This window comes from Neolamprologus multifasciatus, chromosome 17 (genome assembly GCF_963576455.1).
Source record: "Neolamprologus multifasciatus chromosome 17, fNeoMul1.2, whole genome shotgun sequence".
NCBI lineage: Eukaryota > Metazoa > Chordata > Actinopteri > Cichliformes > Cichlidae > Neolamprologus > Neolamprologus multifasciatus.
In genome coordinates, this window is record NC_140455.1 from 400,919 (window position 1) to 427,500 (window position 26,582).

The 26,582-nt window shown below is 42.6% G+C and overlaps 1 protein-coding gene across 5 annotated transcripts in view; it reads left to right on the top strand.

The window, feature by feature from the left end:
• The first annotated feature begins 207 nt into the window (after positions 1 to 207).
• Positions 208 to 26,582, top strand: part of gas2l3 (growth arrest-specific 2 like 3) — a 28,080-nt gene continuing 1,705 nt past the window's right edge. The window contains exons 1-9 of one of the 5 annotated variants that reach the window (XM_085136984.1): positions 208 to 452; positions 13,424 to 13,479; positions 20,846 to 21,032; positions 21,944 to 22,062; positions 22,327 to 22,468; positions 23,435 to 23,498; positions 23,585 to 23,726; positions 25,542 to 25,646; positions 25,960 to 26,582. The exon at positions 25,960 to 26,582 is cut by the window's right edge and continues 1,705 nt beyond it. In XM_085136984.1, coding sequence (XP_084993110.1) covers positions 13,456 to 13,479; positions 20,846 to 21,032; positions 21,944 to 22,062; positions 22,327 to 22,468; positions 23,435 to 23,498; positions 23,585 to 23,726; positions 25,542 to 25,646; positions 25,960 to 26,582 — 1,406 coding nt within the window. In that variant the 5' untranslated portion in view covers positions 208 to 452; positions 13,424 to 13,455. The other 4 variants (XM_085136987.1, XM_085136986.1, XM_085136985.1 and 1 more) reach the window with 4 other exon arrangements.

A 26,582-nucleotide genomic window follows, 5' to 3' on the forward strand; every position in this document is an offset into this window, starting at 1 on the left:
CTTTAACTAATTATAACTACACAAATGCTTGGCAATTTAATTCCAGAGAGAATTGTTGTACTCTTTAATACAACATGACCAAGAAACAAAAACAACAAAAACACAGAAGAAGAAAAGGTGAATGTTTGAGCCTATAGTTCATTTCAGTCATTGGTTATTTCAAAGAAAACTCCTACTGGAACGCCTTCACCGCTGAGTTATGCACTTTTCCCATGTTTTTTCTTTCTGTGAATGGATTTCAGTAAAATGACCCTCAGGTGAGGCTGAGGCTCCGCCCCCAGCAGAGCGAACGCTCTGATTGGCTGGTTCGAACAGCGCTGCCCACAAACATCCAGCAGCAGTGGCGACTCTGGAGAAAATTAGTGGCGAGGAGTCACACAAGTCTCACAAGTCAACATTTCCACAAGGAGTAGAAGTTTTTCGTCAAGAGTCTGCTTCCTGCTCAGCCGCTGGTAAGTCTGACACTGTTACTTTCTTTGTCACAGGAAATAAATAAAAGAAGGAAAATGTATCTGAAAGTTTTCGCCTGTGCAGAGGTTGTCTGCGGGTCCTCCCGAAAATCTTTGAGGGAGCCTCGTGGACTGTGCTAACACGGTTCCGACTAAAGCGCCGTTATTTTTTCAGAACCAGAGAATATAAACTGAATTATATGTGGTTTTTAATAGGTCTCGGAATTAAAATAAAATATTCAGACGTCTTCCTGACTGTGTCTATTTTGTATTATTTTGTTTTGGGTATTTTTTGTTGTTGTTTTTTTTTTTTTTAGAGAAAACTCTGTTTTTTGAAGCACACGTCAAGTTTGCTTTTTAAAAGTTGGTTGCCTATTTCTTTTTATTATCGTAGTTAACTGTTCGGTAGGACAGTTGCTTTTCTCTTCATACAGACTGTAATTATGCTTTGAGGCACTTTGCAAACCATTTCGCATCCTTGAACTGTAAAGATTCCTCTTGACAGGTCTGTGCGTGCTGCTGCGGTGTGTGTGGCGACGCCTCCCGTTATGGAGCAAGGCCAAATTTAGGGTGGGAATAAATAGTTAAGAGGATTAGCAGTTTACTAGTACATATCTAACCTAGGAGACTGTGTGTGTCGAGGTGTTGCAGGGATAGAGGCTGAAGGCGATGATGTGTTTGTCGAGGTGGGTGGATCGATATCAACACCGGTGTTGGTATCGATACTAGCTTGATAGGATCGATACTTTGTTTCTATCCTCTAATTCAGTATGTAGCCAGCTGACCTGTCTTAAATAATTACATATTTTTAAAATATATTTTTTGGAAATGCAAAAATACACTTCAAACATACTTTATGTAAAATGTATGAACTTTTTGTGTTGACTGTAAGTTCTGTTTTATTTTTAGCCTATAGCACGTTTAGACATAAAACGTTGACCCAAAAATGTGTGCAGAATTTGGTGAACCTTGCCCTGTATTTATTTTATATTGGATCATACCAACATTTGCAGTATCGCACAGCATTATGTGTTTGTTGACAGTAGAGTAATATAAAGAGTAGGTTAGATTAGCGGCTCTCATGCAGCTGTTTTTGGATCAAAGAGCGCCCGCTGTGCCCACACAGTGAAGAGGGAGTACTTTTACATGAAGTCTCAGGTCCTTGACAATCCTCCTTTCCTGCTGGAGGAAGAGGGATGAAGTAAAAGACCTGCAGGTGCTTCCTGCAAAGAGTGTAACAAAAGGGAAGGACCATTCACACATTGCACCATAGGTGCTGGCAATCAGTTCATGGTTGTTTATTTTTGTCTCACAACAACAAGACTTTTTTCTTTTTCCCCTGCTGCCTTTAGCTAGTCAGCCTCAATAACAAAAAAAGAGGCAATCTTTATCTGTAGCTCATGAATATTTTAACATTTTATAGACAGATCCTATATAGTAAATCATATCTGTTAATCTCACCATAATTGCTGGGTGTGACCATGCCACTGGTTTGACCTGCACAGTCCGTTTAGAAAGTGACTTCGATCATTAGGATTAGCATCAGTGATCAGGTTAATGCACTTGTTGTGCCATGTTTAGCTCTATTCACACTGCTGCTATTCTTAGATGCCCAGATGAAATCCTGTTATCAGGCTGGACTTTATCCAGCATTTGAAAGTTGAGCCACGCAATCCAACTGTTAATGTAGTGCTTGTTTAAAAAAACAAACAAAGGGCTTCTTATTTTTTTGCTCCTTGTTGGACTTGTTGAAACCATTACTGTTCTTGTTAGCTGAAGTCTGTAAAGTTGTCATCATTGGTGCACCACGTTAATGAAGGGGGGGAAAAAAGTAATAGTTTTATCTCAATTTTCTCACAAATCATTGGGGGCATTACCATTAGGCTTACCATTAATCACATCATTACTATGGTTCGGCTTATCATATTCTTATACCAGCGCTAATGCTGAGTTTGGGGTTTTGTTTTGTTTTGTTTTTGGTTTTTTTTAGGTTGTGACAAGTCCACGCCATCTGAGGCTGACATGTAGCTCTCGCTGTCAGATGTTCCTGGGCTTATCTCGTAGTTCGGTGTGCTAAGAAAACATAAATGCATGGCGTCACTGATAACGTAATGGAACACTTTTCTATCTCATAAAAATTCATACCTGTGTTTATCATTATTATGGAAGATGTGATATGCCCCACCCCTGCCATAATCTAAGCTTTGGTATACTCTGCTGGAGGAGACCAAAAGGAAGCATAAATGAGACTGATGACTACATTTGTTTGCAAGGTGGTCTCAAACACAAATCCAGATAATTTCTAATGTTGATTTATGTCTGATAAATGTGTAAATATTCAAATGTTTGAAAATGCGTATATGAGTGGTGTGTTCACAGGTTTCTTTGCTGAAAAATTGCTAATCCACAATTAAATGGTTTTTGAAGTCCTCTAGAACAGAGGTCCCCAACCCCCGGGCCACGGACTGGTTACCGGTCTGTGAGTCGTTTGGTACCGGACCGTAGGAGTTGAGGCTCAGGTGTGAAATTTATGGTTTTCAGGGTTTTTATTGGTTTTAAACAATTAAAAAAACTTTTTTTTTAATTGTGTTTATCATTAACTCTGTTTCCCCGTAGCTTTTCCCGTGTGTTATGAATAAATCTTCCTTTTTTGGTACCGTTACTGGTTTTATTTTGTTGTATTTATTTGAGACACCTTATAGGCCGGTTTTGTTGAACTTGTTGACTACTTTTTTTTTAATTTGATTATATAAAATGTTTTGTTTTGTTTCAAATTTGTTTTCATAGCTGATATTTGTATATCAAGCTAAATGTAACATTCCCTTAGCACTGTATGTAGATGTAGACTGTAATCTGTCTCCAGATTGACAACAATACAGTGGCTCACTTTGTTTCAGACATGGCTGTCGTTGGCCTGCTCTTGATAATTGAGTGCACACATGAGCAGCAACCTCATTTCCAGCTATCTTCATAATCACCATCTGCTTGATCTTTGGCATCAGGCCTCATGTTTTGGACCTGCCAAGGCTCCCTGAAGCCCCTCATCCCCTTCCTGTAAGCTATATCCTAAATAAATGAGGGCTAATCCAAGATTTCATTACCATCTCTATTGTGTCCACACATGCAGCATCTCAGCCCATATGTGCCCACAGCATGTTTAACTCATTAAGGCCTGCTTTGTCTTGTGTGTGTGAATTTAAAAAGAAAAAAGAAAAAAGTAAGGGATGATGATGCTTGATAGGTAGAGGTCTGTAAATGGTGCAGAGTGCAGCTGACATGCATGCATTATTCATAGGTGGTGTTTAATATCCAGAGTCATTCAGTTGTGCAGTAATTGGAATAGTGGTGGGATCAGCTGGAGCAGCAGTTAAACCATTAGTGTCTGCAAGAAGAACTCCATTGATGATTGTCTTCAGATCTATTAAAAATCTACAACTACTTGGTCCTCGGTTGAGGAATTGTTAAATAATATTGTTTGTAAGGTGCCTCTCTCTAAAAATATTTAATTCCCAATTACTTTGTTTGCAATTGGTAGCAATCAGCTGCCCCTTCTTTAAGCCTCTTGCAGCTTTAGTGGGTGCAGCGTAGCTCAATGTGAACTTTTGCTACGCCTGCTGCACGCTCTGATTAAACGCAGGGCTCGCCGGTATTACTGCTTTCTAGCATGTGAACTGTCTGAACAAGGTTGATCATTTGTTAGTAAATCTTTTGGGTTTTTTTTCAGATAACAAAAATTGTCTTGTTTCAGTTGCGCCATTTGGGGCTCACCTAAAACTGTAACTTGGTGTGAGTTATCTGGCTTGGGACGGGCAGTAGGAGTGTCGGGGCTGGTGACCCAGTGGGCAGGCTTATATAATATAACTGTAGGGAACACAGACTTTGAAAAGGTGCATGTTTATGATTTATCTGAGAGGGAACTTTAGATTTGTATTTTTTTGTTAAAACTGTGTACATACTATAGAAATCTGGAACATTCAGCACTCTCTGAACTAGCTTAACTCAATCATTTCACGATTTCACAGTTGAGTTAAGCTCATTTGACTAGTTCATTTTTTTAATGCAATGAATAAAGGATCAGCTGACTAATTCAGATGTAAATAAAGTTTTGTTTTAATGCATAAATTAATGTATAAACATTTAAATATACTATAAAAGTAAATGTGTTGTAGGCAAGTCATCTTGCATTCAGATGCTGTAGTTGCTTCTTTTCCCCTCCTGATCAGTCCTTCCACCTGATCTTGGCACCAGTGAGGCTCCAAGGCTCCCAAAATTTCAAAATCTCTGGTAGCCCTTCGGGCAGGCATTCTTCGGTTTTTGGTAGCCCAAAATAAATTTAAGTAGCCCGAATAAAAAAGAAAGCAAATTTTTTATGTTTTGTTTCCATTACAATATTATACATTAAAGTATAATATTGTAATGGAAACAAAAATTAATCAAAAAAATTGTTAAAATACAAATCACAACAACTGTATAAAAATTACAATCATCAACTCAAATACTTGGTTCAAATTGAACAGAAATTTCTATGAACTTGTAAGAACTGTGTAGAACATGAATCAGTCTGTGTCAGATCCTGAATCTGAAATTTCCACTGAAGTCACGGGTAAGAAATAAGTGGAACCAAGATCTAGTCTATCTGCTTTTTGAAGTTTGCAAAGACTGCTAAATTTGGCCAGTGGTAGTTCACTCTTTGCAATATAGCACGCTGTTCTAAACAGCTTTTTCAGGAGTTCTTGTTGTACTTGGTTTATTTTTAGTATTTTTTTGCAATTGCTGTTTGTTCTGAGAAAGATACTGCAGACTGGGCAATAATGCATTTCTTGCATTTCTCATGGGTTCTGATGGGGTCTTTCTTAAAATTACTAGTTCCAGTAACAAAGGCGCTTGTCGACTCAGATTGTCGAGTCATATTCCAGGCACAGAAATTCTTTTGTCCATGAAACCAAAAACGCTGCGCTTTCTTTTTGCCTCATAGTCTGATTTGTCATAACTTTTCCGTTTTGTGGTAAGCTTTTCTTTGGCTGCCCCTTCTTCACCCTGACCTGTCTTATTTGGCTGAGCAGAACTAAAATACCAGCGTAAATCCTGCTGCTTTTGCACACATACTTACATAACGCTCAGCGAACATTTGCACACTCAACCTCTCACATGTTTAAGCTTGCTGCGAGAGATTTCACTTGTCGCGTTTGAATACGAGGAATTGGTGCGCAATTAATCGTCACTCACCAATCAGTGCTGCTGCTCTCTACACACCTTTCGCGCGATCGCAAAATGAAAGTGAAAGCAAAACACAAGCGCAAATTCAAACGCGATTTCAATATGTCACATATTGACAGTGGCTCATCGATGCCAATGACATAATTACTCAGCTACATTGGCGAAAGAATGCAAAAGCATAGACATATATTTTCCTTCCTATGATAGCCCGACGGGCAGGGCTGAGTTAGATTTTGGTAGCCCGACTGGAGAAATCGCTAGCCCCGGGACGTCGGGCTAGCGATTTTGCGAGCCCTGGGCTCATTATGTTAAAGGTGCCCCAGATTTTAAAAGCTTCATGGCCCCTTAAACTGATTTGTTACTGAACAAAAATGTGGCTAATTGGGCTGAGCTCAACAACCACTCGACCTTTCACATGTCTCTGGCCTGACTCTGTGAAGAATTGATAATGGCCAAGATGGATGTTTTGGGCTATAGGGACTTATCTGAACTGACCCTGATAAGGCCTATAGCATAGCAACACTGAGGCTCTGTGTGTGATTATTGACAGATGTCGGACATGGCAAAAGATAATGGCTGTGTGCCTGATTTTTCATATTATCAGTAAGGAAAATGATTAACTAACATGTTTAAAGTGGAAAAGCCGAGTCTGAGTCTGGCCACATTTCTGCAACTTTTTCCTTCCAGGTTTAACTTTCAGTACGCAACGTCACATCCCAGGTCACTATTAATTCAATGAACTCATGGTGTTTTGCTTGTTCTAGCATTCACTAATCTGTTTGGCTCTATTCTTCAACTGTGGTTGAATTGAAGAGGTCAGTGTAGTTGGTGTACACGTGAGGTCAGCAGACACAGCTCAGAGTAGGGATCTTGCAAAGTGTGGTGCATTTTAAGTGTTGCCTTACCTCGTTAAACACTGGTGATTGACGCAGCCAACTGACGGCTGATGTCACACAGGAACTTAAATAAAAAAAACAAAGTCGACTGTGAAATTGGGGGAAAATGTCTGTTTGAACTGATGTTTGAAGCTTTGCAGCTGGTGTAGAACTTGGTTAGAGAGGGGGCTTGTTGCATTTTGGCGAAATCAGAGTCTTGACCAAGAATATTTTATTTTTTTTAGTAGCTGTTAAAAGCTTAAAGCTCACTACAGATGAACAGAGTTGTTTGTCCTACAGCGGCCACTATAGGTAGGATTGTGCACTTGAATTGGGAGCAATAAGAGAACAGAATTCATACTGCAGTCTGCAATCTACCGATCCCTAGTGGTGGTATTTTACACAATGTACTAAATAATGATGTGGAAGTCGGAAAGGTTTTTCATAGATATGAGATATCTTTTTGAATAACTGAACTTGGTGTGTTTTGGATAAATGCATGACTGATTATATCTTTTGTGGAAAAGTTTGACTCCTAGGATGATTTTATTTGTGGTATTCCTTTTTATTGACCTAGAATTGGCTTCCATAATTTTCTTCAGTGGTCAAGGTTGTGGAAAGCTGGGTAAAAAGCCTGATCCTGAGTCAGCAGAAAGGGGTTTTGAAATCCTACAGTTGACCCGGTAACATGTATTGAGCCATGGATTAGCATCAACAAATCAAAATGGATTGGCAGGTGGCTCACACTCATTTGAGCCTTTAAGATGGGCTTTGCTCCCACTGACTCACCTCTAAGGAAAGGCTGCTCCAACGAGGACAAAGGAGTCAAGTCCAAGAAATGATTGAAAGGGAACGAGTCTTTTTACGGTGTAAAACCACGATTAGCAGGCCCGTGCAGGCCGGGGGGGAATGGCTTTAGACAGAATAGTTTAATTAAAGATGCAGGGCTCAGTTAACTCACAGACTATTGAAGTATATTTACTTTTTCATTCTCCTCAACTGAATGAATTTCCTTCTGAACACAGTGCAGTTGGGCCCCATCTGTAATGAAAAGGAGGGAGGCCAGGCTCCAAATGAAATGCTCCTTCGACAGAGTAATTAAGTCCAGACACAAAGGGCTCAGCAGGAAAGAGTTTAATAGGGGAGGAGTTGGTATTCTCTTGGGGTTAGTCGGGTCCAGCAGAACTTCTTTGGACTGCAGGAAGGCAAGGCAGCAGAGGGTTCACTGGCCCACAGCCAGTTCACACTGTGGGTAAAAAGGACTGGGATATTACTCATCTATTTTCTCTGCTGGTGGTATTACATTAAACAGGGCATTGCTTTCGCATTAAAAACATCTTAACTAAAAGGATGTTTAGCAGAATCCTTGTAGATTTCTAATTTATAGAAGGCCTGAATGTCATAGAAACAAACTGGCTTGTATGATTGGTATTACTGGTATTGGTCCGCTTCAATCAATCTCTATGTATGTCCATGCTGACGTCCTGATTAGATATGTTAGCACGTTGGAGAAAAGAAGGTATGTGGCATCCATAACACATTTTTATTTTTTTAACACTGATGGACTTAAGTCATGCACTAATGAGACATGAGTTTTTCTACATCTCAAGAGATCCCTCGAGGACTTTTGGAGTTCACATGGCTAACTTTTTCTGTATCTTTACTCATGTTTACTCCATTTCCACCCCCCACCCACCAACACGTACACAGTGTCATATAGTGGAAAATCAAAAGGACATCACCTCCCGAAACATTCTACTTTTAACTCATTATGTAATCTGCTCCCATTTCTGTTTTGCACTTATGCACGGGTGATCGCATGAATCGCCGGAGTGCTGCAGGCAGCATGTGTGCGCCACGTGCTGTGTGTGTTGTGGTGACGGAGCGTCGTGGAGGTGGATGCGCTCTGCTGTCTGGAATAGCGTTGATCCTCTTAAATGATTACTGGCTACGACTGGAGAGAGGCGATCTGTGTTGGTAACATGCGGACAGATGCCTCATCCCCACCCTCAACAAAATGTGCACACAGCATCTATGTTGAGTTTACGCTGCAGGGAAGCTCCAGCTAGAAATATTTCCTTTAACGCCTATTAAAGTCTGAATATTACACATTATCTGAAACTGCATACACACTGAAGACTGCAGTGGTCATGTAGATGGACCATCTTGAAAGGGCTTCTTTCCACCCCGAGGGAGTAAAACCTGTAACAAAGTTTTTCTTACTCATAGCTAAGGCTGGGCCATATCATACTGTTCACGGTCATACTGGTATAATGTTGGGCAACGATAAGAAAATGAAATATCGTGATATGGGTAAAACGCGCATGCGCAGTGCTTTTGTTTTTATACGCACACGGCGGAAAAAGCATGGCAGTGACGGAGAATGAGAAGGGTGAAAGTGGATCATTGAATGAAACGGATGAACCAGAATTGGTTTGTAAAAATGCTGCAACTTCAGTGGTGTGGAACTGGTTTAGCTTTTGTCCGTCAGATACACAACAAAGCACTATTTTTGGTAGAGCATGTTAGCGGGCCGCTGTTATTACCGTGTTGTTTGATTTTAAGTGTGCCGTATTTAAAAAAACAATCCTTTGATTTTTCTAAAAATCGACAGTGCCCCTTATAATCCCGTGCGCCTTATGTATGAATTCTGGTTGTGTTTAGTACGACTTGGCTAAGCTACGAACCCGCACCGCTTGATGGCTCTTGATTTTAAGAGCCAGGATATTGAAAAAAATCCTGTCGACAAGAGCTGTAAGTTGATGAAGACTCATTCCATATGGATTGAAGAGTGCTGATGTTCCCTGATGTTTTCCTCTTATCTAAATGTGAATGGGACATTATCACCAGCCTGAATTAGTCCGAGATTGATAAAATTGATCCCAACCTTACCCTGATCCCAACCAGTTATCTCTGCTATGCCAAATCATTCCTACCCTTAAGCTTTACCCCAATGATAAGTGCGCTGTAGCAAATGCACTAAATTACATGGAAACGCGGTTTAAAGAGGGGAACAGACTGGGCCCCCCCCCCCCCCCCCCCCAGACGACCTTGGAGGAATGTGCGTGGTAGTTCTCAGTGTCATAGAGTTAAACACTGCCCTTTCCAGTGTGCCACACCAAAGTTCACCATAATGAAACGTGCTTTGTCTTCGCCTCCCCATTTTTTGACTTCAGCTCTCGCCCTCCTCTGTGCTTGACATTTGACTGTGTGTGGGTGCCTTTGGTCTCTACAGGAAATCGTGCTCTCAGGCTCTGCTGGAGCCCCAGATGCACACAACTGGAGTCCAGAGCCAAAGATTTGCCCTTTGTCCAGTGTTGTTGAGTGTGACCCGTCACAAATGCATGTATGCCGAAAAGAAGCAGAGCCATTCTGGATCTTTAGAACTCTAAATGTCGCCATGTTTTTCCACTGCCTCTGGGTATTTTGCTTTGTAGCCCCGAGGTTATGTCCAAAGCGTGCTTTAAAAGACTTCACTGAAATCCTCTTAAGCTTGACGTAGATGTAACAAATCATGCTTCTCAGTGCTCTGTCTCTGACCTAATCTGTCGGTTATTGCCAATAACCATACTGCAACTGTCACACACATTCCCCTGAACTCATCTCAAATCTTAAAAAAAAAATGTTGTTTGATCTTGAGCAACACCAGGAATTACTCGGAGCATGTTGTGATATCTTGCAGAGAATTAGACAATCTACAGATGCTGTGGCAAATCAACAATCTGGGTTTGATTGTCTACTTGAAGCTACTTGAAACAACTGTGTCAGACCAACATCTGGACATCTGATCCGATGACGTCATGTGTTCTGCTTTTGCCGCCTTGAAGTTTACTCTCTTTGAGGCAGTTTTCTTGAAGCCCTTTCCACATGGATGCTAATGTCATTTTCCTTTGCACCTGCGGCTTAACAACTGGAGAGGTTCTTACTGTTGGCCTGCCTCCATCCTCAAACACTCTGCTGGGTACTGGCTTGGAAGATTGTGTGGATGCTCTGGTGGGACAAGGCTGGGGGGGTTAGGGTTAGGCACCCTGATTGGAGAGTTCTTCGTTTGGTTACTGGTTTTGAGGTGTGTGTGGTGGGAGAGTGGCAAGCTAACAAAACAATGGATGCTTTGTGAGAGGGGTCCCACCGTGACAGGATTGTTGGGGGGAGGAAGCAAGGGGGTGGTCAGGGCTTAGCGAAGCATAGCCACTTGATTAGTCAGGGCTCTCCCTTTGCACCTCCTCCCATCCATCTCTCGTCCCACCCTCCCTCCTTGTCATTCTCTCACTGCCTTTCCCTCCCCGCTAACTCGTGGAAGCAGAGACGTTGGAGCTGCTCTGCCCGGACACATCGCAGGGTTTTCGGCTCGTCATTGAGGATGTTTTGGAGGTTGATTAGAGTTGCTTGTTGCAGCATCTTCCCTGACTGTCCGAAATGTTTGTTGTTCTCAGGTAAGTTGTCTCGTGTTGTCATCCTTTCTAGTCCATCCCGACCTGTCCTTGGTCGCTGACTTGCATTTCCTCTCCGCTGGGCTGCAGTTGTGGTATTGGATGACTGTGCACAGCACTGTCGGGCTGGCTTCTGATGAACAAATCATTTCAGTGTCAGTTGTAGCAGTATTTTTATGTAAAGCTGCAGGAATGTATCTTTTTATGTCAGTTTTATCAATCTGTTTATGACAACATCAGTGGAAAACACCAGAACAGTGAAATACTGCAGTGTAGAAGTTTCACAAACCCATTTCACTTTCCATTTTGTGGTGGATATAAGCTGAGGTTTGTGTGTCCAAGGAGAATGTAGGGGTTGGTGTTGACAGACTATTGCCTCAGCTGCGTTGACCAAATTGTCAGTGTTATTAGGATCTCCATGCTTGGGATTGCTTTCTCACCCCACCCACTGTCTTTCTTTGTCAAACACACACACCCTCGGGGACATTGGAGGGTCAGTGTAATCCCTCACATCCTGTGTGGGGAAAGATGCAGAGCAGCACTCCATCACTCCCTTTGTGAGAAAGTTTGATTCCCCCTAAACTCATTGCATGTCCTGCAAAAACAGCATGGACCTCCTTTTTAACGCAGAAGGTCGTTTGCTGTTTATATCTTCTTTAACTTCCTTCTGCTATTTAACTCAGCACAGTCACATTTGGCTTTCCTGTCTAATTCGTTAATAAAACAGGCCCTCTGTGACTGAGAGATGAAGGAAAGCTATGAAGATTAAGTTTTGGGAGAAGAGCCACATGGAATGGACTTTGAAATAATCAACATGTGTCCAAATGGAGCTTAGAAGTCACTGTTCTCATATGACTCTGCCTTGACTCCAGAGTCTGCATGTTCCAGTGTAGGGTTGGCCAATAAGCAAAATGTATTGATTATAGTGCTGCACCTTCATTATTTGTATTGATTTCTTTTTTGTACAGTCAATGAAATGTCAGAAAGTCCTGATTGCTAACAGCACACATTATCTACTCTTAAACTGATTTATTTTTTTATTTTTATTTTTTGACTCGCCAGCAAGAAAAAACAGCTTATGATTGGCTACATTGCCATTTCCACTTTGGATAAAGTTTGTAATGATGTTGTCATACACATGAAGCGGTAGTATTGGCAATGCACTTGATTTTAACCTAGCTAAATTACCAACCGTGTAAATTCTTCCAGCTAATTCATAATTTGTCATTTTATCCTCACCTAGCTTTTGCTGTATGGGGGTTTGCCAAAGTACTGATTAAAGAACTAGTCAATTGATTAGTTGCTTGCATCATTCATAAAAATGATATGCCAAACTTTTTCCAGCTGTATTTTATGTTCATCATATTAATGGATGCAAAGATGTCACTTTGGTGTTTGGGGAAACTGAGATTTATTACATTGTTATTTTTAGGCTCATCATTAAGCAGGTTTAGCAACAATGAGTGGCTGTCTAACTTGCAGGTCTTTTCTTTTTTTTCATTCAATTTTATTTATATAGCGCCAAATCACAACAAAGGTCGCCTCAAGGCGCTTCATAGATACAGAGAAAAACCCAACAATCATATGACCCCCTATGAGCAAGCACTTTGGTGACAGTGGGAAGGAATAACTCCCTTTTAACAGGAAGAAACCTCCGGCAGAACCAGGCTCAGGGAGGGGCGGGGCCATCTGCTGCGACTGGTTGGGGTGAGAGAGGGAAGACAGGATGTCTTGTTGGCACACACAGTTTACATGTAGTGAAATGTGCTGTATAAATAATATTAGCTTTCCTGGATTTTACCCAGCTCTGAATATTAGTGCAATTTTTTTTTTTAACCCTCAAAGTTGGATAAATGAAGAACATTTTCCCCCTCTGTACGAATACAGAACGCCATGTTCTCAGAATGAGTTTCATGGTGGAACCAGTTTTTATAGAGAAGCCGGTTAGTCATCCACCTCATACTTGTGCAGCATTTCTCTTTGCTGTCCAGCAACACCAAGGTCTCAAGACTCTTAAGTGGATACCACTCCCACTGCTGTTTCAAAAGAAACGCCTAAAAAGCATGTCTTTTCATGCTGCGCTAAAGTCAGCTAATCACCTCCAGATCCATATTAAATGCATCAACATGAGGTGTTTATGCAGGAGTTGGCTAAAACGGTGAACTCTTCCTTTAAAACTCCCTTAGGTAGCTTTTAATCAGTTACCCTGTGCATCTTGATTAGCAGTTTTCAGGAACGCAGATGCGGCTCTCTGGAATTTCTTGTTCGCATTCTTTATGTAAAACGTAAATAAAAACGGCACAAGGATTTTTATTAAATTGAAAATGGTGCAAAGACAACACAAGATGTTTAAACACATTGTCCTTATTAGAATTTGATGTTACGTTTTGCACTGTTGTAACTTCATTTAGTCTGAGACCTGTTTTTCTTTTTTTCCTTCATGTTTCTACAGAATGAAAAGGGGAATCATCTAGGATCAAAGTAATGGCTGTCCAGGCTGGCATCCAGGTAGGCTCATCTCCCATCTCAAGTCTGATATACATGAAGCTCACAAACACATGGATGTTTAGTTTCAGTTTAAACCAGTGCTGTCCTCATTCTGGGCTTGTACAGCCACTATATATTATAGCACATGCTGTAGGGCTAACTTGATTTTGAGTCCTTATCGTAGCGCCCCCTTTGGGCCAGTCAGAGCCTCAGTGCCATGCTGAGGGAAGAAGTTCCCACATACTGCACGTTGTAGTGTTCAAATTAAAGAAGTGCAGACATCTGTCTTTCCACTCAACAACTGTGGTGAGCCCACCTGTGCTGCAGCATGCCATCTTGTTTTTGTTATGCATGTCTGGCGTTCCACTGCTCGGACCCTGAGGAGTTTCCCCGCACATTTTTAAGGGGGGAGTGGGTGGAATGCACAATGGTTTTTATATATTTGTTTTTTTTCTTTCCCCCTCTCTCTACCCCTCCCAGCAACGAAGTGTTACCCATCCCAAAAACCAAAACAACACATGTATCATATTACAAATTTGTCACATGGCAGCACCTCCCTGCTTTTCTCTGGTCTGGAAAGTCCTGGCTCTCGCAGCCCGTCTTGGACTGAAGATATGCAAAACATGTATCTCAGTGCTATGTGGATAACATGTGGCAGGAAAGCTCTCTGGCTGATGCCGATGTGTTGATGAGGCTTTTGGGAGCTGTTGATGAACTGCGGTTGGATGCTGCAGATTAAGAAAAGATTACATTACTTAGAAAGTTTGCCTGCGCCAGATAATATTCAATTTCCTTTGTAGTTTATGTAGCACAGTCTCTTAAGTTTTCTTTTGTTTTCCCCAAATAATGGTTTGGTAGCACCAAACTATAATCTCAGTGAAATTTGGAATGTAAAAAAACAAGCTGGGTAAATGAGAGTATAAAGGAAAAGATTTTGCTTGCCCAAAAAATGCATCGGTTGTTCACATGTGAAAGGAAGGTGTTTCATCCTTCTTTTTTAACTTTTAACTTGGATTATCAGACCTTTAGCAGCATCTCAAGCTTCTTCAGTGCCACAGAGCAGACCAAACAGCGACCAAACAGACCAACGTAGATGGAGAAGAAGGGTATTTAGTGGGTTTTATTTTCCAAATATCAATCAGTCACCCTGTGAGGTTATTGATCCGTATCAGATTGTAGTGATGATGCAGACTGTAACACTGCAGCGACTTCCACAGCTCGACTCAGAGCTTCACTGCCCATGTAGAGCACCGTCACATTCGATAATCGGTCACACACTGACTGCTCTGCTCACTCATGCTGAAGATGTTATTCACTCATGGAAGTCTAAGCGGCATATGCGTTCATCTATAATAGCGTCAGTACAAATGCAGCGATTATCATATGTAATGTCTGAGGCTTTGTTGCCCCTGAAATCTCTTGTGATAGTAGCTGTGGGTTAAAAATCACACCAAGATAAAAATAGATGGGTTTTTAGCAGAACTTTCCTTTCACGTAAGAACACAAGTGAGAAACTGAGATAGATAGTGTGTGTGTATATGTGTGCGCGTGCGTACATACAGATGTATGCATTTATTTATTTATTTTTGGGTGTGCACTGAGAACAAAAGTAGCAAGAGTGGGGGGGGGGGGGGGGGGGGGCAACATTAGCTTGAATTTGTAATGACCACAGTCACACTTTTAGCTCTGCTTTGGTCTCCACCACCTCCCGGGAGAGGGGGGGGGGGGAATCAAATTCCTTAACTGCCAAATGCTCAATATGCTGGTTGTCGCTAAAACAGAAAATAGATTAGCAGAAATGACTACAACCACTAAACCGACATAACAGACAGGAAAAACTTTGGTAAGATGATAATGGTCACCTATAAACTTGACCAATCAGAAAGCTCGTGTCATTCTGAAAAGAACAGAGTGACTTTGCTAGCTTAGCCTAGCCAAACTGATCTGCTGTGGGTTAGTTATAATCCTAAAGGGTTTAAAGGTCAGTCAGGCCATGGGAAGTAAGGAAAACTCTTACATTGGGAAATTATCCTTCAGATCTGGTTGAGCTACACAACATTTAACCTGATAACGTTAGTTGAACATTGACAAAGTCAAGATTCAACTAAATTCAATTCAAAGTCAATGTTCAACTAACGTGTTTTCAATGGACGTCTTTTGCATGAGTCATTGAAATAAAGATTAAAAAAAAATGTTTTGCATTCACGTGACTCTTTCCTAGCTCGGTGTGCTCAGAACACTCCATAAAGACTCTTATTCACCCATTCACACACTGCTGCTATTGGGAGCAACTTGGTATTTAGCATTTTGCCCGAGGACACTTGGAGGTCAAACCACCAATGGTTTAATCAGGGGTCAACTTCTTTTACCACCCTCAGGATTAGTTAAAGAGAACACATCAAGATATTACTAGATGGAGAGAGATGTATAGATGTATCTCAGTGTTCCCCTTTGACCTTCTTACTATTTGCTATTGTTTGAGGGAATTGAATTGCCCTTGGTGTAAGTGGCTTAAGGTAAGAGCATCAGAAACTAGTAATTCAAGTAATTGGCAGCATACAGGCACAAAGCCCCCTTTTTTTTTTTCTTTTTTTTTTTCTTCTTTTGGATTACCAATACACAATCCTGTACCTAATGAGTAAACAGAGAAGGGTTGTTTGGGGAGGGGTCAATGTTGAATTCCCCTATACTCGCCTTCATTAAGCTTTAAAATCTGAATGTTCACTGAGCCTACATACAGTCAGGTGCAAGTACTAGTTTGAGAAGTGACGTAAAAGGCGCTGTGCCGATTAGAAATGCTGCCTGACCACTGGGGATAATCCAAAGTTGCACTACGCTGCACGTTGCAAAAAATAACATGCGTTGTTGTGACTGTAGAGAACACCGCGGGCAGGTTAAGCTTCTGAGCTGTTGCATAATCGGTGTCTTTTGAAGCGAGACAACCTTGAGACAGCGGGACCATTCTGAACATCGGGCGTTTTGCCACTTTCCCGTGTTTTTAAGCTCCTCAACACTTTGGGGTCAAAGGTGATATGACATGGACGAACATGGGGCTTTATCACAGGAATGATATCTCCCCTCTCAGTTCAGACAGATCCACTATCACCAAAGGGTTATTTACAGTGGGGCAAAAAAGTATTTAGTCAGCCACCGATTGTGCAAGTTCCCCCACTTAAAATGATGACAGAGGTCAGTAATTTGCACCAGAGGTACACTTCAACTGTGAGAGACAGAATGTGAAAAAAAAATCCATGAATTCACATGGTAGGATTTGTAAAGAATTTATTCGTAAATCAGGGTGGAAAATAAGTATTTGGTCAATAACAAAAATACAACTCAATACTTTGTAACATAACCTTTGTTGGCAATAACAGAGGTCAAACGTTTACTATAGGTTTTTACCAGGTTTGCACACACAGTAGCTGGTATTTTGGCCCATTCCTCCATGCAGATCTTCTCAAGAGCAGTGATGTTTTGGGGCTGTCGCCGAGCAACACGGACTTTCAACTCCCGCCACAGATTTTCTATGGGGTTGAGGTCTGGAGACTGGCTAGGCCACTCCAGGACTTTCAAATGCTTCATACGGAGCCACTCCTTTGTTGCCCGGGCGGTGTGTTTTGGATCATTGTCATGTTGGAAGACCCAGCCTCGTTTCATCTTCAAAGTTCTCACTGATGGAAGGAGGTTTTGGCTCAAAATCTCACGATACTTGGCCCCATTCATTCTGTCCTTAACACGGATCAGTCGTCCTGTCCCCTTGGCAGAAAAACAGCCCCATAGCATGATGTTTCCACCCCCATGCTTCACAGTAGGTATGGTGTTCTTGGGATGCAACTCAGTATTCTTCTTCCTCCAAACACGACGAGTTGAGTTTATACCAAAAAGTTCTACTTTGGTTTCATCTGACCACATGACATTCTCCCAATCCTCTGCTGTATCATCCATGTGCTCTCTGGCAAACTTCAGACGGGCCTGGACATGCACTGGCTTCAGCAGCGGAACACGTCTGGCACTGCGGGATTTGATTCCCTGCCGTTGTAGTGTGTTACTGATGGTGACCTTTGTTACTTTGGTCCCAGCTCTCTGCAGGTCATTCACCAGGTCCCCCCGTGTGGTTCTGGGATCTTTGCTCACCGTTCTCATGATCATTTTGACCCCACGGGATGAGATCTTGCGTGGAGCCCCAGATCGAGGGAGATTATCAGTGGTCTTGTATGTCTTCCATTTTCTGATGATTGCTCCCACAGTTGATTTTTTCACACCAAGCTGCTTGCCTATTGTAGATTCACTCTTCCCAGTCTGGTGCAGGTCTACAATTCTTTTCCTGGTGTCCTTCGAAAGCTCTTTGGTCTTGGCCATGGCGGAGTTTGGAGTCTGACTGGTTGAGGCTGTGGACAGGTGTCTTTTATACAGATGATGAGGTCAAACAGGTGCCATTCATACAGGTAACGAGTGGGGGACAGAAAAGCTTCTTACAGAAGACGTTACAGGTCTGTGAGAGCCAGGGATTTTCCTTGTTTGAGGTGACCAAATACTTATTTTCCACCCTGATTTACGAATAAATTCTTTACAAATCCTACCATGTGAATTCATGGATTTTTTTTTCACATTCTGTCTCTCACAGTTGAAGTGTACCTCTGGTGCAAATTACTGACCTCTGTCATCATTTTAAGTGGGGGAACTTGCACAATCGGTGGCTGACTAAATACTTTTTTGCCCCACTGTACATCTACCCTCATTCAGGTTTACCTGTACGAGTCTGTTTTGGCTCTTCAAAGTGCAGACATTGGAAAGCTGCAGGCAGGGACCCCGACACAGAGCACATCAGCTTTCAGCAAAAAGAAATGTGATGATCGTTAAGTTAGAAATAACAAGAAAAGAGGTCCTGTTTTGGAGGTGGGTTGCAAAGTGGCTTGTATGTAGGCTAAAGCCTCAAATAGCACCTCATATAGCATCATTGTATCATCTAATTTAATTGATGCATGGAAGTTCATCAGCTGAGCCATCAGCTTGTTTGAGCTGGCACTGTTGAACCCAACTTTATGACTCGTCTAACACTGTGAGATCAGATGTGATTGAAACCTCTCACTCTACAAACAGGATTCAAGTTGGATGTTTGAGATGGATGGGAAACGTAGGCTATGATGGTTGTGAATTTTGACCCTTACTGGTTTAAAAGTCAGAAAGTTTGGGCCTCTGCTGCTTTGATGAGCTTGCCTCTTGAGAATCCCCCAGCTTAATGGCTGTGCCGTATTAAATCACCGGAGCAGAACTTCAAAGTCAAAATGTGATTTGCAAAAATGGAGGGCACACAGCATGATTGTGTTTTTATGCAGTTAATCTGTATAGGAAGAGCGTGTTTTTGTTTTGTTTTGTTTTTTCCCCCCACTTTTCTCTCTGGAATCCTCATTATAAGACTACATATTGACATTGAAGGTTAAAGACAAAGTTCACACAGTCCTAATAAGTTCTTAATCTCTTATAACCTAAAATGAGGGACCATCATGCACCCAGTTCCTTGAAATTCCCTCTTTTAATGTAGTTTTATTTACTATAAAGATAGATGCATCTTGCCAAAGACTTGCTAAAGATTCAATATCCCTAATTCAGTGCTTCATTCTTTACAAGACTACTCGAAGCTTGCACATACAGTATCCTGAAGAGTGTCTGGGATAGCTCAAAGTATCAGTACAAGTCCATTACTGTATAACAGTCTCTCTCTGTTCCGCTGTCCAGAAGGTTTCCTGTTTGTGAATTAGCGTTTGCTGAGCGAATGCAATTCATTCAAGGCCTCAACAAGACTGCGGTTTGTTTTAAGCACAGTGGACTCCGTGTCCCCTTTTTGCTCAATGGTATGAGATGGATGCAAAGATTAAAGACTGTATCTTAGACAGATGTCAGCATACAGGGTAGGAGGGGGGTGGGGGTGTCATCCTGAAGTGAGTTATGTAATGTCTGGACGAGCTGTCACGGTGCACATCTGCTGCTGGTTTCTAGATTACATGGTCGGTTGCCTGTAAACAATCAAAAACTTAAGAACAAAATGGGGTAACTAGTTTGTGCACGTGCATCACACACACACCATACAGACCACACACACTCGGGGAGAAGAAGCTTTAGCTTTGTCTTGTGTCTTTTACGTGACCACATTGCTAATGCTCTGACAATCAAGGTTAATGCTATACACAGATGACTTTGCAACCCCATCAGATGTTGTCTCAGGAATATTTTCTTTCTCTACTTTCTTTTTAAATCAGATTTAGTGACTTAAACCAATGACTAAAAAAGTGAGGGAGAATGGAAAGGGAGTGTGTGACAGAGGAGATGAACATGATGAGACATCACTGTCTCGAGCTGGGGTCAGCAGCTCACTCCAGGCAAAACATGTATTTATTTGTTTTTATCATTTTTTTTCCTGACAGACCTAAAGCGAATAATGGCTTTTAGTTAGACATGATATCAATTAAAGTAAAACTGAAACACACAAACTGATTATGGAAGGTTTAAAAACAGGCTGAGCTTCAGTGGATCTGTTAGAGCATGTTGTGTGGAGTGTGTGTTCACAGAACGCTGTGACGGCATCCCTGACACGTCCTCTCTGCATGGATGGCTCCCATAAATTCCCCTCATTCTCTCAGTGCTGGGCTGAATGGGGAGGTAGGCTATCATAATGTTGCAGAGAGCCGGTTGTGGAATGATTCCTAATCTTTAGTCGTTTTTCAGTGTTTTTTTTTTTTTTTTTTTAAGTCTGTGGACTTGGTGTTTTCACAGACTGTGTGCTGACTGAGGCATGCTCAGACTTATAACGCAGCTCCTCGTGGAAAAGATAATATTTTCTGTGCATTTGTCTGAACAACAAAAGCCTGGGGTAAAGGGAGTAAAAGAGTCGGAGAGACAAACTCTGCTCTGCTGTACCTCTGAAGTCCACTTGTGTTGCATGTTGTGCCTTTCCAAGACTCGATAGTTTAGTTTGTGTCAAAGCACAAACCAAGCCCTGACATCCAAGACAGTTGGCAGTATTTAACCTCCTAGGACCCGAACTCTTCCACGGCATGCATTTTTAATTTCTCTTTGGTATTTGGGCTGATTGGGGCCCGATGAATGTAAAAACAAAGAATTACCAAATTTTTTAAAAAAATTTTTACACAATTTTTGTTTCTAAAAAAATGAGAGCCACAAATGAGGATATTCTTTTAAAATTGGTAGTATAGTGTCCTTGTAAGTGGATATCAGGCCCCTGTAGAGCAAAATTGAGTATCTGGGCCTAAATAACCAAAAATGTGATGTCCACATATGTGGACGCCAGGTCCTACGAGGTTAAAACGGTAATCTGTGTTCGTGATTTTATTTAATTGTTTTTCCTACATGTGTGATTCTTTGTTTCCAGGTGTGGTTTGGGGAGAAGTTCGATGCCCCCTCACTGAGCCCCAAGAGCCCTCGCAGCCCATTAGTGCAGCGGCACGGCCCCGGCCTCACAGACGTCTTCCAGTATGACCAGTGGTTGGCGGTGCGGCACGAGGCCACGCTGGTGCCCATGCAGGAGGACCTGGCCATATGGCTCACTGGCATGCTGGGTAAGCATCAGCTGTTCTGCATCACTTTTTCTTAAACGTTTCCAGGTGTATTGTAGAACCGTGCCTGTGTCCAAACCTGTGCGTTTGGGAATTAACAGCTGACGGTTGCATGTGAACAGTTTCCACCTCCAGGCTAGGAAAGTACTGAAGCGCTATTGACACGGGTTTCCCATGTAATTGGATTTGAATGCCGCTATTCCCAACCAGCTCATAGCAAACCACTGAAACCACAGTGGAACCAAATCTTTCATTTTGTCCGTGTGTGCTATTCTACTGACATCTATTGTCTCTTTTAGAATATAGGAGGAAATCAAAGCTGACTGGTAACTCTATTGTTGTTGCTGAATACGTTTGTGTTTTCAGAGGCAGACTTTGAGTTTTCTCATGAGGAATGTGGGCAGGTGCTGACACTAAATGTAAATTATTGGTACAATGACCATAAAGACCCACATTATAAGATTTGTTTTAAACTGTTTGACCATTGATCATCAATCCTGAGAGGCTGGACGTTGCAGAAGCAGGTGGCAAACGGTGGGTAAAGTTCCAGGCCTCGGGGGCTGACTGTTGTTGGTGGAAAATAAACTTTTGCAGAGCAATCGTTCTCACAGGACGGTATTGTGGATTTTGTTCCCTTAGTAGCCTTTGTAGAGTTGCCTAGAGCGGTGATTTTAACAATAAAGGGTCGTGGGAACGCTATAATTCCTTCAGTAGGCTCTTGCTGAAAAGCTGAAGTCTTTCAGTGTGGTATCTGTTTAAACAAAAGGACAACAAAAGGCTTTTGTTGTGTGAACGTGATCTTTTCAAAGAACTGGAAAAAAACAGGTAAGGTAGGCTGTTTTTGCATTGAGCTCGGTTACTGTGAGTAGAGATTATTCTGTAATTTAGAAAATATAATAAACTCTCTTTTCCAGGAGAGGAGGTGAGAGCCGAGGTTTTCATGGAGGACCTGAATAATGGTGTGAAGCTCTGCAAGCTTATCGGTGTGCTGCAGACTAAGATTGCTGAGAGCTGCCCCTCTGCACTTAGCAAGGTGAGTCACGCGGCTCAGCTTCCCTGCTCTCACATAAGGAATGTTTGGAAAGACCTATGAACGCCCAGTATGATGAAACTAAATGAATTTCCTGGACATACAGTCCTTTGTGCCGTGTGTTTGGTACACGTTTTAATAGAATTTGACCAGATTATATTCAGCCTATTGACTGCTGGATTTCTGTGTATTTTCTGTAGTTTGACATAAATCGCCTCGATGTCATGGTTTGTGTTGATAAAGGTTTACTTTCTATCCCCATGACAGCTGTTTCCTACAAGGAAGGTAGCATGCAAGCGGGATGCCTCTCCAGGCTCCTTCTTTGCTCGCGACAACACCGCCAACTTCCTGGCCTGGTGCCGACACATCGGTGTGGAGGAGACCTACTTGTTTGAGTCGGAAGGCCTCGGTAAAGACCTACAACACACACAACACACTGCAGCACAAACCAACAACAAGCTGCTTGCTTTCTGTGGTGGAGTCCTGTTTGTAGTCATGTGCTTGTTACCTTTTAGAAGTTAGAAATCTTTCAGTTCTCTTGTCGTCTCTCTTTATACAAGCTCGTGCACTGCAGCTTGAACTCTGACCGCCATCTGACTTGCACTGAGGCCAGATTCTGGGCTGTTGAGAACACAAAGTAACTCATTAAAATTCTTCAGTTATTAAACTTTAAGCTTTGTTCTCAGTCTCAAACTTTGGCACAGGACAAAAATGTAATCTTAGTTGATAAAAATCCTTTAATCCAGGTCATTTAGATGCAACTATGTGAACACACAACATGTTTTCTATCAACTGACTCCTGCTTTTGGATTAAAAACCTTAGTACAAATCTACAAACCTCAAAACACTGAGGTGAAAAAAGAAAGCGTGCAGGAAAGCTCAAACCTTTTTCTAACTGCTATAACATATTTATCCTCAACTTCCAATGTTGGGCTTCATGTTCAGCATGCTAATGGGATGAAAAGGACTAGATCCGCGCTGTAAGTTGAGTCTGCTCTTTAAGCTGTACTTCTTAATGGTTTAATAGGATCTGTTGAGGAGAGCAATCACTCTGAGTACTCTCTATGGGAGATCACTTCATTACAAATAAAAGGCTCCCCAGCAAACTGGATTGGGGCGATTTGGAGCACAGCATGTGTACATGTAGATAAATGTTTTTGTTAGTGCCCTCGAGTGACTCTAAAGTTATGCTCGCCGAATCCCTCATAGTCTCCTCGGGGAATAATTAACTTTAATGTTGCTCTCATCGCGTCACATTTTGGAGTTCAACACGTGAATTCACGTTGTCGCTCCTGTTCTGTCTGCTTCGCCCCATCCAAAGGGAGCAGGAGCGTCAGCTGTTGTTGTAACTAATCGGCTTTGTTTTCCACCTCAGTGCTGCACAAGGAGCCTCGACAGGTTTGCCTCTGTCTGCTGGAGATCGGTCGCATCATCTCCAAGTAAGTCTTTAAACACCGAAGGCACTTTTAGAGGGATTAGAAATGGTTTAAGATTGAATTTCCACTGTAATCTCTGTGCGTCTCAGGTACGGCGTGGAGCCTCCTGTGCTGGTGAAGCTGGAGAAGGAGATCGAAATGGAGGAGACTCTGCTCTTGACAGAGGAGCCGCCTCCGGCGGTCAAAACCTTCAGCGTGTGTTGCCAGCACGGTGGCCTCTACCAACCCGGGGTGAGTTCAGTGATGAAACAAACTGAAACAAACACGATATGAGGTTTTTCACCTTGAGGCAAAATCTGTGGCCTCCTTTAGCGACGTCGCTGTGTTCGGAGCACGTGTCGTCTGGATTATGATCCTGAAAGGTCGCGTAGAGATGAGAAGATGTTTGGGAACTTAAAGCACACATTGGCGTGAGGCTGCTGAACATGTGGTACGTGTGCAACTGCATTGATGCTGAGCCAAGATGGCGCCAGACGGCCATCGGCACCCCAGAGGGTGCATGACGCATCAGAGTCCACCATGTGATGCTCCGTCGCCACTCGAGGTCACGTGTGACGGCAAATGACACGTGACCTCCAGGCTACACATGTGGGCCGTCGTACATATGTACTCGCAGTGGGTGGAAGTGGTCCATCTCACTCTGCCTCACTGATGGAGACTGAGGGTGGTGTTAGGAGGGTTCAGCCCTCTGTGTGGTTCACTGGGTAAAATGATGCACCAACACCGTCACAGTTGATAGTTTTATTCCCAGAGGAGATGGCTGTGCTAAAAATAAACTGCACTCGTTCAAGTGGAAGGCACTTTGGATAAAAGCATCCACAATCCCAGTGTGTCTATTCCCAACTGAGTCTGCCCATTACATTTGAGCAGCAACAATCAGCTCCTTGTAACCTGTGCTGCCTGACAGGTGCCTTCATCACCCGGTCATTGGTCTCATCTTTAGAGAAATTTTAACATAAAGTTGACGTGTTGGACTTCAGTGACACAGAGGATGTAGTTAGTGGATGGATTACTGCTCGCTTAAGCAAACGTGAGGTCATTAAAGTAGGGTGACCATTTTTTGATTTTAAAAAAGAAGAAGACACTTGGCCAAGAACTTTAATAATACTGTATGAAAATGTTAACATATTTAAACGATGCCTTCTCTGTGCGGTTAATGAATGGTGAAATAAAAAAACATCACATAGGCTTTTACAAGTCAACAAGTGCAAAGAAAAATAGCTTAAAAACCTCTGGAAGTAAATAATGGTACAGAAATAAGTCTCGTCCATGTAAGAAAAATTACCAGTACCGGGACGGTATGAGGGAAATTTCTTTTGCAGTTTGCGCTTTGGCATCTTTTAAACATCATCAGGTGCGTGTCTGTGAGCCCGAACAACTACTTGTTGGATGACGTCACACATATGGGTTCTCTGTAGGCCCATAGAAAACCCGGACATTTTCATCAATCTCAAAAATCTCCCCGGACAGAACGCGAAAAAAAAGCGGACATGTCTGGGGAAAAGAGGACAATTGGTCACCCTACATTAAAGAGGACCTGTTGTGCTGTTTTTTTTTTTTTTTTTTTTTCATTATTAAAGATCACCAGTGTTTTGCATTATGAGTGTGTGGGCTCAGGTAGAGGCAGCTCTGAATAATTGGTCTGCAGCTACAGCTCTTGTGCTGAGCTGACATCAGTTTGGCCTTATTTGATCATCTCAGTCACAGTCATGGTGATGAGATGGGTCATAAAAATACTGAGCCAGAAGAGGGGCAGCCAATGAGGTGCAGCTATTTTCTGGATCACTTCAGAATCTAAAAAAAATGTTTGCGCCACTCTAAATCTTTGCGCCTTACAGTTTGAGAATTTCTACTTTAGAGATGGATAAACCCAAGGTGCTGCATGCAGGATCAATATAAGACCTATGGAGTAGTAAATGAGCTCTATAGATCCCATTTAAATCCTTGCTGATATCCATTACGTTGGGAATGCAGCATCGCTGCCAGGCAAACTTTTAATTTAGCTTTCTAATTGCCTTCTACTGTATCTTTCCCTTCCTCGTTTAGGAGCATGACATGGACAACCCACCCTGCAACTGCTCTAACAGAGTGTCCATCGAGTACCTGTCTGAGGGACGCTACAGACTCGGAGATAAGACCATCTTCATTCGGGTTAGTATGAACACTGCAGTTGAGGTGGGCAAATGCTAAAATGAGTGGTCTTTGGCTGTTTTTCAAGTATGGCAACAGCCACCGCGCAATGTGTGCATCCTCTGGCAGTCGCAGCAGCTTTAACTGTAACTCAACATGTAAGCTCATTAACCAATTGTGGCTGGATGTGATGACATTATAAACACGCCGCTGTCCAAAGAGCCAAACTACATGTGTGTGTCTGCAGTTACTGAAGGACTTGTTGGTGTTGGATTGTCCAAACTGAAAATGAGTGAATTTTTACATCAGCCCTTCTTCTGCTTTGTGTCCTCAGATGCTTCATGGCAAACATGTGATGGTGCGCGTCGGTGGCGGCTGGGACACCCTCCGAGGTTTCCTGCTGAAATACGACCCGCTGCGGGTGCTGCAGTTCACCACTCTGGAGCAGAAGATCCTGGCCTTCCAAAAAGGCCCCCCAGGCCTCGGGGGTCATCATGGGAGTTCAGCTCCTCCTCCTGACATGGACCCGCTCGCTGCTGTCACTGATCTCATGTCACCTTCATCCTCCTCTTCATCTTCTTCCTGTTCTACCTCTTCCTCCTCTTCGACTCAAGCCTGTAAGCCAGCATCTGTGTCCGCCGTAGGTCAGACGTGTCGGTCCTACAACGCCTCTCCAGCCTGCACACCCACAATGCCCAGGAAGGGTTCAGTGTGTGCGCCTAAGAAGAACCTCCAGGTGACTGGGTCCTTCCTCAGGAAGCCTACCCAGCTTCCTCTGCCTGTGGCCCCCAAAGGTTACTCCTCTAAGCCCCACACGCCTGTGGGAAGCACTCCCAGGCAGTCTCCTAGCCCTGGGTGTCAGGGTAGAGCTCTGATTCCTGCCGCAGCTCCATCACCTGCTGCTGTGGATCCAAGCGCCACCTCCAAATTGAAGCTCAGACCACCACCTCGCTGTGC